The 15,000-nt window shown below is 46.8% G+C and overlaps 1 protein-coding gene across 8 annotated transcripts in view; it reads right to left on the bottom strand.

Moving 5' to 3' along the window:
• Positions 1–15,000, bottom strand: part of sbno2b (strawberry notch homolog 2b) — a 149,826-nt gene that overhangs the window by 12,029 nt on the left and 122,797 nt on the right. For all 8 annotated transcript variants that reach the window (XR_010035127.1, XM_063200484.1, XM_063200485.1 and 5 more), the window contains 8 exons: positions 14,834–14,965; positions 11,730–11,865; positions 6,001–6,113; positions 5,042–5,113; positions 4,649–4,757; positions 3,890–3,961; positions 690–833; positions 318–412 (listed from right to left, as the gene is read on the bottom strand). Coding sequence is in view for 7 of the 8 variants with exons in the window: in XM_063200484.1 (XP_063056554.1) it covers positions 318–412; positions 690–833; positions 3,890–3,961; positions 4,649–4,757; positions 5,042–5,113; positions 6,001–6,113; positions 11,730–11,865; positions 14,834–14,965 (873 nt within the window). In the remaining variant the exon portion in view is untranslated. The remainder of the gene's footprint in view (positions 1–317; positions 413–689; positions 834–3,889; positions 3,962–4,648; positions 4,758–5,041; positions 5,114–6,000; positions 6,114–11,729; positions 11,866–14,833; positions 14,966–15,000) is intronic.

The following is a 15,000-nucleotide window of genomic DNA, read 5'->3' as shown; positions in this document are numbered from 1 at the left end:
CACAACTTTCACTGTGGCTCACGCATAACTTTCACAATTTCTGTGTTTGTTTTTCCAACATTTTCCTCGCTCAAACTGCAAAACAGGTTCCCTCTCCAAATAAATGCAATTGCTTTCAATGTTTTTTTTTAAACACACATTTCAAAAACATGCACTTGTCTCACACCACACATGTCCAATTATAATGTGCATAGGCAGAGATGTGGTGTGTTGATTTTCAAAAAATATATATAATTTAATGCTTTATAATTAGCATTTATAACCACCATGTGTTTCTTTCACCAGATTCAGATCAGGTGCCATGTGACGTCTCGTACCTTATAAAGCACCACCTGGCCATCGTGTGGGTTCCCCAGGGTCAAAAACTCCTCCTGTTTCTCCTCGTAGATCTCGTCGTTGCCTGGGGCCAGATCTGGTCGCAATGAGAGGGAGGACACATTGAGTTAAGCCACTTTACATGTGTGTGTGTGTGTGTGTGTGTGTGTGTGTGCGTGTGTGTGTGTGTGTGTGTGTGTGTGTGTGTGTGTGTGTGTGTGTGTGTGTGTGTGTGTGTGTGTGTGTGTGTGTGTGTGTGTGTGCATATGTGTGTGTGTGTGTGTGTGTGCATATGTGTGTGTGTGTGTGTGTGTGTGTGTGTGTGTGCGTGCATATGTGTGTGTGTGTGTGTGCGTGTATCACAGGTGTCGTACCCAGGATGCCCATGTCGTATTTGCCCTCCTTCTTGTCCTTCTCTATCAGGTAGTCGAAGTTGTCGGAGAAGTACTGGAACAGCGAGTTCTGCTTGTGCACCTCCAGCCCCAGGATGCGGTTCAGGAACTTAGTGATGGTGCAGTCTGGAGGAGGACACACAACAAGCACAGGGGTCAAAGGTCAAAATAAGTAAGTAATAAAAATAAGTAAATTAAAAATAACACTAAAAGTACATTAATGGTGTAACTACTGCACTAGCACACAAAGGTGTAGGTGGGGACATTTCAATGGCAAATTGTCCAGGTAATGTACGCTGTTTTTAGTGATGGTGCAGTCTGGAGGACACACAAGCACAGGGGTCAAAGTAAAAGTCAAAGTAAATTGATGCTGTAATTACAGCATAGGGACAGTATGTGTGTCCTAAATGTTTAAGATGTTTTGTTTTTTATGAGTGGAGATCACTTGTCTGTAAACCAAATCTATCTTTGGGTACTAATAAAGCAATCTAATCTAATGTCAAATTGTCCAGGTAGCCTATGCTGTTTTTGGTGATGGTGCAGTCAGGAGGACACACAAGCACAGGGGACAAAATAAAAGTCAAAGTGAATTTATGGATAGTTAATTAATTAATAATTTTCCAGGTATGCTGTTTTTGGTGATGGTGCAGTCAGGAGGACACACAAGCACAGGGGACAAAATAAAAGTAAAGTGAATTTATGGATAGTTAATTAATTAATAATTTTCCAGGTATGCTGTTTTTGGTGATGGTGCAGTCAGGAGGACACACAAGCACAGGAGTCAGTAAAAGGTAACAATGAATTTATGGTGTAATTACAGTGTCAAAAGCAGTGTCAAAAGTATAAGTAAAAGTCAATTCATGGTGTAATTACAACACTCAGTTGAAGGAAAAGATGCAGACCGTAACCTTCAGAGTGAGGAGTCCACACACTCAAAATCGCTTTCGTTGCTCTTTTACTTAATGGCTGGATCAAGGCTCGACCTCAACAGTCTTCATTGATCTGATAAAGACAGTTAAGGGTCGAGGCGTGGGGCAGCCATTAAGTAAAAGAGCAACTAAAGGGATGTTGAGTGTGTGGACTCCTCACTCTGAATGTAATTACAACACCAACACACAAAGGTGTAGGTTTGGCTTGGGAAATGGTGGGACAATTAATGTCAAATTGTCTGGGTATGTTGTTTTTGGTGCAGTCTGCAAGACACCAAAGCACAGGTGTCAAAAGTAAAAAAAATAACACTAAAAGTAAATTCATGGTGTAATTACAGCACTAGCTGTACACAAAGGTGTAGGTTTGTCTTGGGAAATGGTGGTGGGGACATTTCAATGGCAAATTGTCCAGGTACTGTAAGCTGTTTTTGGTGATGATGCAGTGTAAAGGCCACCAAAGCAGGGGTGCATTTCTCGATTTCTCGAGCTTACTACATTAGCTACTTTATTGTTTTCACTGCATTTTTCCATTGGCAGCTACCGAAGCTGCTAACAGGCTAACAACTTCTCTTGTGAGAAATGCACCCCAGAGGTGTCAAAAGCAAAATTTAAAATAAATTCGTAGTGTAAGTGCAACATAAACACATGTTAGAAACCCAACATGGACCAATCACAAACTTGTCCAACCAGTGCAGAGACAGCCGATCGTACATAAGACAAGTACACAGGTCTACTGGTCACTCAGAAAAGTTTGTTGTGTTGGAAGGAAACTGTGTTTCTTTTTTTTAACTTTTACTTCTACTTTTGACATCTCTGCACCAAAGCCCAAAACTGGGTCAGCCTACTGTAGCAGAGTACACACCAGACAAGAAGAATAAATACACCTACAACACAGCAGCCAACAAACAAGAGCTGAAATAATATGAAAGTCGCTAGCAGAATTTTTTTTGGACAAAATAACAATTTACATTATTGTATTTCCCCATTCAATGGCTGGGGTTAACATTTATTTGCTTAAAGTTTATTTGTTGCCTGTTGATTCTCACTAAATAACAAAAAGAAAATTGTGGGAGAAAGCATTCAGAATTCAGAGAATGTTTTGGCCATGAGAAATAAAATATTAAACTTCCACTTCCATTGAAAACAGCATTGTACTTGCCATGGAATTTAAGGTTTGCCCATGTCTTTGTAGAGTGAGCCTCAGACAGTATTTGCCTTTTTTTCTGGCCTCTGAGAAAGCCACCAGGCTGCCACAGATATAGCAATATACTGCAGATAAGCAGCCACAGATATGATGACATGGGACAAATTAGAAAAAGGAAAAACCGCTTCCTGCACAAATATTTACTCTTCCAGTAAAACTGCTGTTTATATGCAGGCTGTAACCTTAAACCGTCACAGCACAGGACTGCTGTGGTCAGAAGGACAGGGGGGGGTAGGGAGGTAGGGAGGCAGGGGGGCAGGGAGACATGGGGAAATGGTGTTGGTGGTGGTGTTTAGTGGCACTGGCTTGACTTAAACCGTCACAGTACAGGGCTGCTGTGGACAGGGGGAAAGGGAGACGGGACTGCTGTGGCCAGAAGGACAGTGGGGGTAGGGAGGCAGGGGGGCAGGGGGACAGGGAGGCAGAGGGACAGGGAGGCAGGGGGGCAGGGGGACAGGGATAGGGGGATGGAGGGATGGAGGGATAGAGGGATAGAGGGATAGAGGGATAGAGGGGTAGAGGGATAGAGAGATAGAGGGATAGAGGGATAGAGGGATAGAGGGACAGGAGATAGAGAGATAGAGGGATAGAGGGATAGAGGGATAGAGGGATAGAGGGATAGAGGGACAGGGAAAGGGGGACAGGATATAGGGGGGGCAGAGGGACAGGAGATAGGGGGATAGGAGGATAGGGGGATAGGGGGATAGAGGGACAGGAGATAGGGAGATAGCGGGATAGGGGGATAAAGGGGCAGAGGGACAGGAGTTACGGGGGAAGGGGGAAGGGGGAAGGGGGACAGGGTGTCTGGTGGTGGTGGCGGTGGTGTCTAGTGGCACTGGATTTACTTAAACCGTCGCAGCAGAGGACTGGTGGCTGCTGCTGCTGTGGTCACAGGGACTGAGGGACAGAAGGATAGGCAGACAGGTAGACAGGGGACAAGCGAGACAGGAGACAGGGGACAAGCGAGACAGGAGACAGGGGATAGGGGGATAGAGTGGTGGTGGTGGTGAAGTGTGGTGGCACTGGCTTCACAGTAGAGTTTACTGTACCTTTTTCAGTGCTCAGACCAAAGCGAGAGTCTCTGCAGAAAATGCCCACGTTCATCATCCCTTGCTTCATATCTGTAATGAATAGAGTAGAGTAGAGTAGAGTAGAGTAGAGTAGAGTAGAGTAGAGTAGAGTAGAGTAGAGTAGAGTAGAGTAGAGTAGAATAGAGTAGAGTAGAGTAGAGTAGAGTAGAATAGAATAGAATAGAATAGAATACAATAGAGTACAGTAGAGTAGAGTAGAATAGAATAGAGTAGAGTAGAGTAGAGTAGAATAGAATAGAATAGAATAGAATAGAGTAGAGTAGAGTAGAGTAGAGTAGAGTAGAGTAGAGTAGAGTAGAGTAGAGTAGAGTAGAATAGAATAGAATAGAATAGAATAGAATAGAATAGAGTAGAGTAGAGTAGAATAGAATAGAATAGAGTAGAATAGAATAGAATAGAATAGAGTAGAGTAGAGTAGAGTAGAATAGAATAGAATAGAATAGAATAGAATATATGAGAGTAAGCTTACAAGAATGCATTTGTTGTGCAAAGGGGTAAAACGTTTTTTTCACACAGGAAAAGAAAGAGAGAGAGAGAGAGAGAGAGAGAGAGAGAGAGAGAGAGAGAGAGAGAGAGAGAGAGAGAGAGAGAGAGAGAGAGAGAGAGAGAGAGACAGACAGAGAGACAGAGAGCGAGACAGAGAAGAATGCTCTTGCTCTGTTGCATTAAACCAACAACAACAACAACAACAACAACAACAACAAACAAACTCCTTACCACTAAAGAACATGGAGTCACCGTTGGGGTAATCTTTGGGAGGGGGCACTTGGCTCTCAATGTAGCCCAGGATGGCTTTGGTGATGGTATCAAGGGCCTTGGTGCCATACTGTCATGAGAGAGGGGAAAACAATGAACAGACAGTTTAGGGGTGCATTTCTCGAAGCCACAGTTGCTTACTACATTAGCTACTTTGTTGTTTTCAATGCATTTTCCCATTGGCAACTACCGAAGTTGCTAACAGGCTAACAACTTCTCTTTTGAGAACTTCCCCCCAGTAACGGCAGTGTGAGATACTTAATCACCTCATAAACAAAGATCTAGACTTAGTGGCTTTTGCAGCCTGAAAGTGAAAGAAAGGCTTTGTGGAGATAAGAGCGGACCATGACCTACTTTGTTCTCGAAGTTGTACTTGCTCAAGTCTCGAGACTCTGTGGCCCTTCTGTCTCCGTGTGTCAAAGCGCCCTGTGAGAAAGATGAAAAGCAAAAGAGAAACAAAAACAGAGAAAAGTTACAAGCTCAGAGGTTCAAAAAAATATATTGATATAGTGGTCTAATGTCCACTGAGAGACCTCAAAACAGATGGGACAGCAAGAGGGATTACTGGTGCTGCATTGGGCCCTCAAAATAAGACAGCACCTCCTGTGTGTGTGTGCTCGTGTGTGTGTTTGTGTGTGTTTTGATTGTTCATTCATTCATTCATTCATTCATTCATTCATTCATTCATTCATTCATTCATTCATTCATTCATTCATTCGTTCATTCGTTCGTTCCTTCCTTCCTTCCTTCATTCATTCTTTCTTTACAGCCCTGTTCGGGGAGTATTACTAATTTTCACAAAACCAAAAAAGAGTAAAAAGTATTTATTTTTCTCACTCGAAACTGATTTCCACAGTATAAACTGTACCGGCTGTTACTGTGTTTGTATGGTCTGTTTTGGGTCAAAGTGACGTGTTATTCTATCTGTGAGCAGGTTCAGCACTTCAGTGGATGACATGCACAGCAATAAGCCAGATCCAGAAACGGGAACCTCTGGAGTTCATGACCTTCCTCCAGGCTACTGGGTTCAGGGAACAGTGAGTGTGTGTGTGTGTGTGTGTGTGAGAGAGAGTGTGTGTCTAATTAAGGTCGGGGTGCAGGTGTGTGTGTGCGCGCAGAAGTGAGTGTGTGTGTACTGAATTTGTGTATGTGTACGCACATGTGTGCCAAAGTGAATTTGTGTGTGTGCGTGCCTGTGTGCGTGTTTGTGAGTGAGTGAGTGTGTGTGTGTGTGTTCATGTGCCCAGCAGTGTGTGTGTGCGTAAGTGCGTGCGTGAGTGCGCACGAGCGTGTATGTGTGTGTGTGCACTCACCAGACTCTCCAGGCGCTTTGCTACGATGGAGGCGAAGCGTCTCTCCCCGGCCAGCTCCGAGATCAGGAAGATGTACTCAGGAGCAGTCACCTGGTTGGAGCGGTGCGTACGGCCTGAAGGAGGGATGAATACACACACACACACACGCACACACACACGCACATGCACACGCACACGCACACGCACACACACACACACACACACACACACACACACACACACACACACACACACACACACACACACACACACACACACACAAACACACGCACACGCACACACACACGCACACACACACACACACACACACACAGGACAGGAAGGACACACACAGGACAGACAGGAAGGAGAAAGTGAGAAAAACACGGAAATTGTTGCCGGGACTGGATACTCATCTAAACACATACAGTACACATGCGTATTCATGTGTCCACACACAAACAAACACGCACGCACACAGACACACACACACACACACACACACACACACACGCGCACACAGACCCACTCAAACACCAGTGTGGGTTGTTCTGCTTTGGCAAGCTTTCAAAGCCCATGTGATGTGCGTGCAGCACCGCTCTCTAGCTGAGTCCAGGGCTGGAGTGGGGGAGAAAAAGGGCCCGGGCACTTTTGGCCTAAAGGGGCCCCTCATGGGGGAGAAAAAGGGCCCGGGCACTTTTGGCCTAAAGGGGCCCCTCATGGGGGAGAAAAAGGGCCCGGGCACTTTTGGCTTTAAGGGGCCCCTCATGGGGGAGAAATAGGGCCCGGGCACTTTTGGCTTTAAGGGGCCCCTCATGGGGGAGAAAAAGGGCCCGGGCACTTTTGGCTTTAAGGGGCCCCTCATGGGGGAGAAAAAGGGCCCGGGCACTTTTGGCTTTAAGGGGCCCCTCATGGGGGAGAAATAGGGCCCGGGCACTTTTGGCTTTAAGGGGCCCCTCATGGGGGAGAAATAGGGCCCGGGCACTTTTGGCCTAAAGGGGCCCCTCATGGGGGAGAAATAGGGCCCGGGCACTTTTGGCCTAAAGGGGCCCCTCATGGGGGAGGAATAGGGCCTGGGCACTTTTGACTTAAAGGGACCCCTCATGGGGGAGAAAAAGGGCCCGGGTACTTCTGGCTTTAAGGGACCCCTCATGGGGGAGAAAAAGGGCCCGGGTACTTCTGGCTTTAAGGGGCCCCTCATGGGGGAGGAATAGGGCCCGGGCACTTTTGACTTAAAGGGACCCCTCATGGGGGAGAAAAAGGGCCCGGGCACTTTTGGCCTAAAGGGGCCCCTCATGGGGGAGAAAAAGGGCCCGGGCACTTTTGGCTTTAAGGGTCCCCTCATGGGGGAGAAATAGGGCCCGGGCACTTTTGGCTTTAAGGGGCCCCTCATGGGGGAGAAATAGGGGCCGGGCACTTTTGGCTTTAAGGGGCCCCTCATGGGGGAGAAATAGGGCCCGGGCACTTTTGGCTTCAAGGGGCCCCTCATGGGGGAGAAATAGGGCCCGGGCACTTTTGGCTTTAAGGGGCCCCTCATGGGGGAGAAATAGGGCCCGGGCACTTTTGGCTTTAAGGGGCCCCTCATGGGGGAGAAATAGGGCCCGGGCACTTTTGGCTTTAAGGGGCCCCTCATGGGGGAGAAATAGGGCCCGGGCACTTTTGGCTTTAATGGGCCCCTCATAATTAGAGAAATAGGGCCCGGGCACTTTTGGCTTTAAGGGGCCCCTCATGGGGGAGAAATAGGGCCCGGGCACTTTTGGCTTTAAGGGGCCCCTCATGGGGGAGAAATAGGGCCCGGGCACGTTTGGCTTAAAGGGGCCCCTCATGGGGGAGAAATAGGGCCCCTGCACCCTCGTGGGCCTCAATTTTCAGAAATGTAAAAAAAATAAAAAAATATATATATATATTTTTGCATTTCTGAAAATAGGGGCCCACAAGGGTGCATGGCCCACCGGGAAAATGCCCGGTATGCCAGATGGCCAGTCCAGCCCTGGCTGAGACGAGACTGGCTCCTCATTTAAAGCGGTTGGTGCTGTGCGTCCTGTTCCAAAGCCACACGATGTGTTTATCTCATGCTGGAAATAACAGGCCTTGACGGCCGTTTGACTTTGGTTTCCTGAAGCTCGCTCACCTCGCTTCAGCAGCATGGCCGTAGCCAGGAGTTTGAATTAAGGGAGGTCCATAGTGCGCGTGCAGCACGCCAGAATTTTTTTAAAGGTGCACTGTGTAGGATGTTGCCTGGAGTATCTATTGTAAATATGTTGCTCATTGAAACTGTGCTGTCTTCTGCCAATTTTGGTCTTTTCATGAATATTTGCTAAACTAATATTTACTAATATGACCACAGTTTACAGTATGTTTTGCAGCTATGTAAATAAAAATGGCAATTGAAATGTGTATACAAACTAGTGGTGGGCCGTTATCGCCGTTAACGTGCTGCGATAATGTGAGACTCTTATCGCGCGACAAAGAAAATATCGCACGTTAATCTATTCTCAAAATATGGATTTGGGGTTTGGGGATGCGCGTCACCATAGCGTTCGATTGACAGACGCTTTCAGACTGCCCTCCAGTCGCTTCGCTTCTTCACCTGTTGCTCAGCAGACCTACTAAATATGAACAGTGTTTGCATGCTGTAAACATTAATCTCTCTGCCGTGGTAGGTGTTGTTTTAGTGTTTTCTCATAAGTGGTAGACTAGAGAGACGTTATTGTTTGAGGTGAAGCAGACATTATTGTGTACCAGCCCGACATAACCTACATTTCCTCACACATTGCATGGAACACAAACAACAGTCCTGTTCCAGAAATCTTGCCTGTGCCATTGCAAAACATTCTGTTTGATATACATTTTGAAGATTGTCAAACTGAAACTGTCAATATCTACTCTCGCTGAATGTTTATGTTATGATCGCGCATTTGCGACTCATGTTTGTCAGACGGTAATACACCTCGCGGTTGTTGCGCTTGATATAGCCAACCTCGCGGTCGTCGCGCTTGACTTTTTTTTTTTTTGCAAACTGAATTCATTTTGAGTTGTAACTCCGCTGGCATTCTAACGCAGAGAACAACTGTCAGGTTTAGGCCAAATCGATGTGGGCCAGTGCTTTAGGGTCTAGAACTAGCTCTAGAAATCTAGTAGCCTGGCTCTGACTGTCTCTCTCTCTCTCTCTCTCTCTCTCTCTCTCTCTCTCTCTCTCTCTCTCTCTCTGCCCATTAGAAATGCTGAATTGTTGCGGTAATTTTGTTTAAATAGTCTAAATGTTTGATAGATTTATCTGTATTTGCCTCTACAATTTATAGCACTGTTCATTTTGAAATGCCAGTATATTATGACTGTAAATGCTTCCTAACATACTCAAAACACTTCAAATATTGCAGTGATTTTTTTTCATCACCAAATATCAACCATTTTTTTGATGATGAGATGCATTTTGGAAAAAAGAGATGAGCTCTGCACTAATGCGCCATCTTAAGAAACCCCATAGGTTTTTTTTCGTCATTATTTCGCTAGTGTGCCTATTCTGAATGAGCCATTTTGATATAGATTAATCTAGATTAATCTAGATTAATTTCATAATTACAGTGAGATTAATCTAGATAAAAAAAAAAAATCTATGCCCACCCCTAATACAAACACTGAGATTTAAAAAAATATATTATTTTCTCTAAAAATAAGGAAGGTCCGGACCTCCCTTACCTCATATGTGGCTACGGCCATGTTCAGCAGCAAGCCTGTGCTGGGCTGTGCTGGGCTTTTTTTCCTGTAAAAGGTGCTTGAGTTCACCACTCAGAGGAAATGTACCGGAAAACCAACCAAGGCTAGCTACGGTACACAAATTCATCATCATACTTCCCAAACGAAAAATGACCTCTGAATCACACCCAGATCTTACTCATCTGATATCTGATATCCAATCAGTACGTAAGTCGTTGTCATGCAATACACTACTTTTTTTGTTTCTTGAGTTTGCCAGGATTTTGAAAAATGCGCTCAAGTCTAAGGACATTTCACTGACAGCTCACCACAACTCACAACACTGACAAACACTGACAAACTATTATGTAAAAACACCTTAATAGTTTCAAGACAAGAGAATGTAACTTCTCTCTCTTGGTTTAGCCAGGGAGCAGGTGTCCGGCACAGGGACAGACATGCATATATATACACACACAGACACACACACACAGTAAGGCTGTAACGATATTGCATCGAACCGAGGGATCGCGATACGCAGACCCACGAAACCCTATCACGAAGCTTCCTCACAGAATCGCGATGTGCCCTTTTAATGTTGTTACCCCTCAGTGTAGAACACAACAGGCAACATACAGGCAAGAGTTTGCATAGGCCTACTCGCTTAAAAAGACCAGTAGAAAAAGGGAGCACACGTTCGCGTAACAGTTCCATTCACCCCTTTCTCATATAAAATGCTCCTTCCAACCAGCACGTTGTTGTTATCCATTGCCTGAGCAACCTCCGTGAGACGAAAAACGTAGGCAAACACCGGAAGGCGAAGGACAAATGAACAACAGACCAAGAAGGCTTTTATAAACGTGTCAAGATTTTTTTTAATTCATGCATGCGCGATGTATTGCGAGTGGAGTTTGACGTTGGAGCGGAGAGAGAGAGAGAGAGAGCGAGAGAGAGAGAGAGCGCACGAGATGCTCCGCCTGCCTATAAACCATGGAATCGCTTGTAGGGAGGTGCCCGAAGTCGGACGAACGTTGAGGTCGATAGGCAGGATATTAGGCAGCATTATTTCTTCCCACATTAATGTTAGGCTATATTGTAAAATTACCGCCTGCATAAGCAGAAAGCATGCTCCATTTCAGCCTCTGCATTAATTCTCGCTCTTGATAAAATGTCAAACCACAAAACAAAACGAAAAACGTGCGCGTTAGGCAGCAGTGAGAACTAACTGAGGTTCATTTCGAGTTTTGATTGTGGGCTACGGGCAGGCGCTGCTGCACGATCAAAAAAAGCTACGAAAATATTTAACTTAATCAAAATTAAGTGTTGCATTTCTTTAAGTAGCCTAATACAACATGTTTCCTTACGATATATGGCCAGTGTTGTTTTAATGTTTGGATATGAATTGGATAGGCCTAATGTTTGATAAAGTAAGACAGCTGCCAATGACCATACACCCTGACCACCCCCCCCCTCTCTCTTTCTCTCCCCCTCTCTCTCTCTCAACATATGATATTAGCCTATTTATAAGCCTTTTTCCTTGGTGAACTAATATCCCTTATTTCTCTGTGTGTTGTGTTTTGATGTCAACACCTGGGAACAGGTTGCAGTGGTAGCCTATATCTGCAACATCATTCAGCCTTGTAAACCTACAAAATTAATGCAAGCAGTTAAATGCAAAAAAAACATCAATTACAAAGTATATATATAATTTATTTTCTTCTGATTTTTTTTTGTTCTTTTTTGTGTGAAATCGTGGGGCATATCGAACCGTGGGTCATATATCGTCATACAAACCGAATCGTGGGTTGGATGTATCGTTACAGCCTTAACACACAGGTGTGCTGGACTTACCAAACTGCACACACACATACACACACACACACACGTACGCGTGTGCACACTCACACACACACACACACACACACACACACACACACACACACACACACACACACACACACACACACACACACACACACACACACACACACACACACACACACACACACACACACACACACACACACACACAAACACACACACACTGGACGTACCGAACTGCTGGATGGCTCGGTCGGCGCTCCAGGGCAGCTCCAGTGTCATGTGCACGCGGCGGCACTGGTTCTTAACGCGCTTGTCGGCCTGCAGAGAGATACCCGAACTGGCAGCCTCCGAGATGATGGCCACCAACTAGAGAGAGAGAGAGAGATATTTAAAACTAATTTATTGGACATCACCACCAGTTCATAACATACAAAATGTTCCCTACAACATCTTCCCTCGGCACTCTCAATACAAGAAAATCATCTGAAAAAGACCCCACCTCCCCCAACCCCGAATCCAAAACAGGGCATTTGTTACCATCTAAATGTCAATCTTTTAGTTTCATCAATTGTCGACAGTCAGCGAGAGAGGGGGAGAGACAGAGATGAGAGGAAGAATAAAGCGATGGAGAAAAGGAGAGAAGCAGAGAAAAGGTGGTTAGGAAGAGTGAGAGAATTGTAGTGAGAAACTGCTAGAGAGATAGAGAGATAGAAAGACAGAGACAGGGAGAAAGAAAGAGGGGAGATTAAAAGAGAGAGAAAGAGAGAGAGAGGAGAAGATATAGGTAGCAAGACAGAGATAGACAGATAGATAGAGGTAGACACATAGAAGTAGATGGAGACGGTGGGTGGGAAGCGTGTGGGTGGTGTAGTAGAAAGAAGGCGTGAGGCAGCAGCAGGAAGATGAAGTCTTCACATCAGAGTCCCAGGCAGCTTAGCTCATTACACTGGTAGTTAAAGGGACACTGTGTGAGATTTTTTGTTGTTTATTTCCAGAATTCATGCTGCCCATTCACTAATGTTACCTTTTTCATGAATACTTACCACCAGCATCAAATTCTAAGTATTCATTATGACTGGAAAAATTGCACTTTTCATACATGAAAAGGGGGATCTTCTCCATGGTCCGCCATTTTGAATTTCCAAAAATAGCCATTTTTAGCTGCAAAAAATGACTGTACTTGGACCATACTAGAAAATATTTGTTTATTACTTAGTAAACTTCCATGTAGAGATCAAATTTGGCAATAGGCAGCCCAATTTCAATGAGCAGCATAGTTGCAGTACCTTTTTTGCCCATTTCCTGCACAGTGTCCCTTTAAAGTCTTCCTAATTGGTCTGACAGCAGCGCTAATGGAACAGGCAGCAGCATAAAGGCTGCTCAGACTGTTAACACTGAGAGGAAGAGACTCAGAGAAGAATGGGGAAGACAATGAGGATACAGTAGGAGATGGGAGGGGAAGACAAAGAGGTGGAGGAGGAGGAGGGAGAGGAATACTAAGAGGTGGAGGAGGTGGAGGAGGAGAAGGAGGAGGAGGAGGAGGAGGAGGAGAAGGAGGAGGAGGAGGAGGAGGATGGGGAGGATGGGAAGTAGCAAGAGAGGTAGAGGAGGAGGAGGAAGAGGAGGGCAAAAGCATAAGAAAGTGAACAGGAGGGGAAGAGAAGGAGAGGAAGAGGAGGAGGAGGAGGAGAAGGGCAGAAGCAGGAGAGGAGGAAGGAAAGACGAGGATGAGGAGTTGGAAGCGGAGGAGATCAGAAGCAGAGGAGGCGTAGGAGGAGCAGGAGGAGTAGGATGAGGACGAGGGGGAGGAAGAGGAGGATGCATGTAGCCCTGACAGCAGAGCCCTCTGTCTCTCTCTGCCTCATCAAGCCCACACTAATGAACTGTCATCAGGGAACACAGGGAGGGCTGAACGGAGAAGAGGAGGAGGAGGAGGAGGAGGAGGAGAGAGGGATACGTAGAGGAGGAGGATGAGGATGAGGAGAGGAAGAGGAGGAGGAGGAGGAGGAGAGCAGACACAAGATAGGAGGAGAGGAAGAGGGGGAGAGGGAGGAGGAGAAGGGAGAGATACGAAGATAGGAGGAGGAGGAGACCTCATCAAGCCCACACTAATGAACTGTCATCAGGGAACACAGGGAGGGCTGAACGGAGAAGAGGAGGAGGAGGAGGAGGAGGAGGAGGAGGAGAGAGGGATACGTAGAGGAGGAGGAGGAGGAGGAGGAAGAGGAGGAGGAGGAAAAGGGCAGAAGCAAGTTAGGGGCAGAGGAAGAGGGGGAGGGGGAGGAGGAGAAGAGAGGGATACGTAGAGGAGGAGAGCAGAAGCAAGAGAGGAGGAGAGGAAGAGGGGGAGAGGGAGGAGGAGGAGGAGGGAGAGATACGAAGAGAGGAGGAGGAGGAGACCTCATCAAGCCTGGACTAATGAATTGTCACCAGGGAACACAGAGAGGGTTTAACGGAGATAGCCCACATTATCACATGCTCACTCCTCTCTCTGCCTGCCTGCCTGCCTCCCTACCTGCCTGCCTGCCTCCCTGCCTGCCTGCCTGCCTGTCTGTCTGCCTGCCTGTCTGTCTGTCTGTCTGTCTGTCTGCCTGCCTACCTGCCTGCCTCCCTACCTGCCTGCCTCCCTGCCTGCCTGCCTGCCTCCCTGCCTGCCTGCCTGCCTGCCTCCCTGCCTGCCTGCCTGCCTGGGTGAGCTCGGCTTGTGTGAGAGAAACAGTGTCTGTGTGGTTGAGTGGGGCAATTGAGCGGCAATGAGTGAAAAGGGGAGAGATGTGTGTGTATGTGTGTGTGTGTGTTTGCATGTGTACCCATGCCTGTGCCTGTACCTGTACCTGTGCCTGTGTGTGTGTGTGTGTGTGTGTGTGCATGCGTGCGTGCGTGCGTGCGTGCATGCGTGTGTGTTTGTGTGTGTGTATGTGTGTATGTGTGTGTCTCTGTCTGTGTCTCTCTTAGGGCTTTCAGGCCGACCAGAACGGAGCTGGAGCCTGTGCCTGCACCAGTTACGTTCAGCACTAAAGTGCTTATCTGCGAACAGCCAGTGTTCATACCAGGCTCAGAACTTTTCCTGCACGTGACTGCGTTACCCAGATGAACCTGCTGACGGGCACGCTGTCGTCACGGTTCGCGGAGAAAAACCTAGTATTTTGCGGTTCGCATTGCGAACCATCTTTCCGGTTCACGAACGCAAATATGTGTGTGTGTGTGCGTGCGCTTACGTTTCCTCTTGCTTCTGGCTCCTGTGTGTGTGTGTGTGCGTGCATAGGAGTGTGCGTACATACGTGCGCCTGTGCAAACAGACCTGTGTGTGTGTGTGTGTGTGTTTCCCTCTCACCTTCTCTCCGCTCATGAAGCGGTCCTTCTCCTTGATGTTGATCTGGTCGATGGTGCTGCTCTGCTCCGCACGCGACTCGTAACACACCGAGCCGTCCGGCCTCCGCACCACGCGCCCCTTACGCCCCGTCATCTGCACACACACACACACAGACACACACATACGCA

Source organism: Engraulis encrasicolus, chromosome 6, assembly GCF_034702125.1.
Source record: "Engraulis encrasicolus isolate BLACKSEA-1 chromosome 6, IST_EnEncr_1.0, whole genome shotgun sequence".
NCBI classification, from domain to species: domain Eukaryota; kingdom Metazoa; phylum Chordata; class Actinopteri; order Clupeiformes; family Engraulidae; genus Engraulis; species Engraulis encrasicolus.
This window is presented reverse-complemented; position numbering and strand designations above follow the sequence as displayed.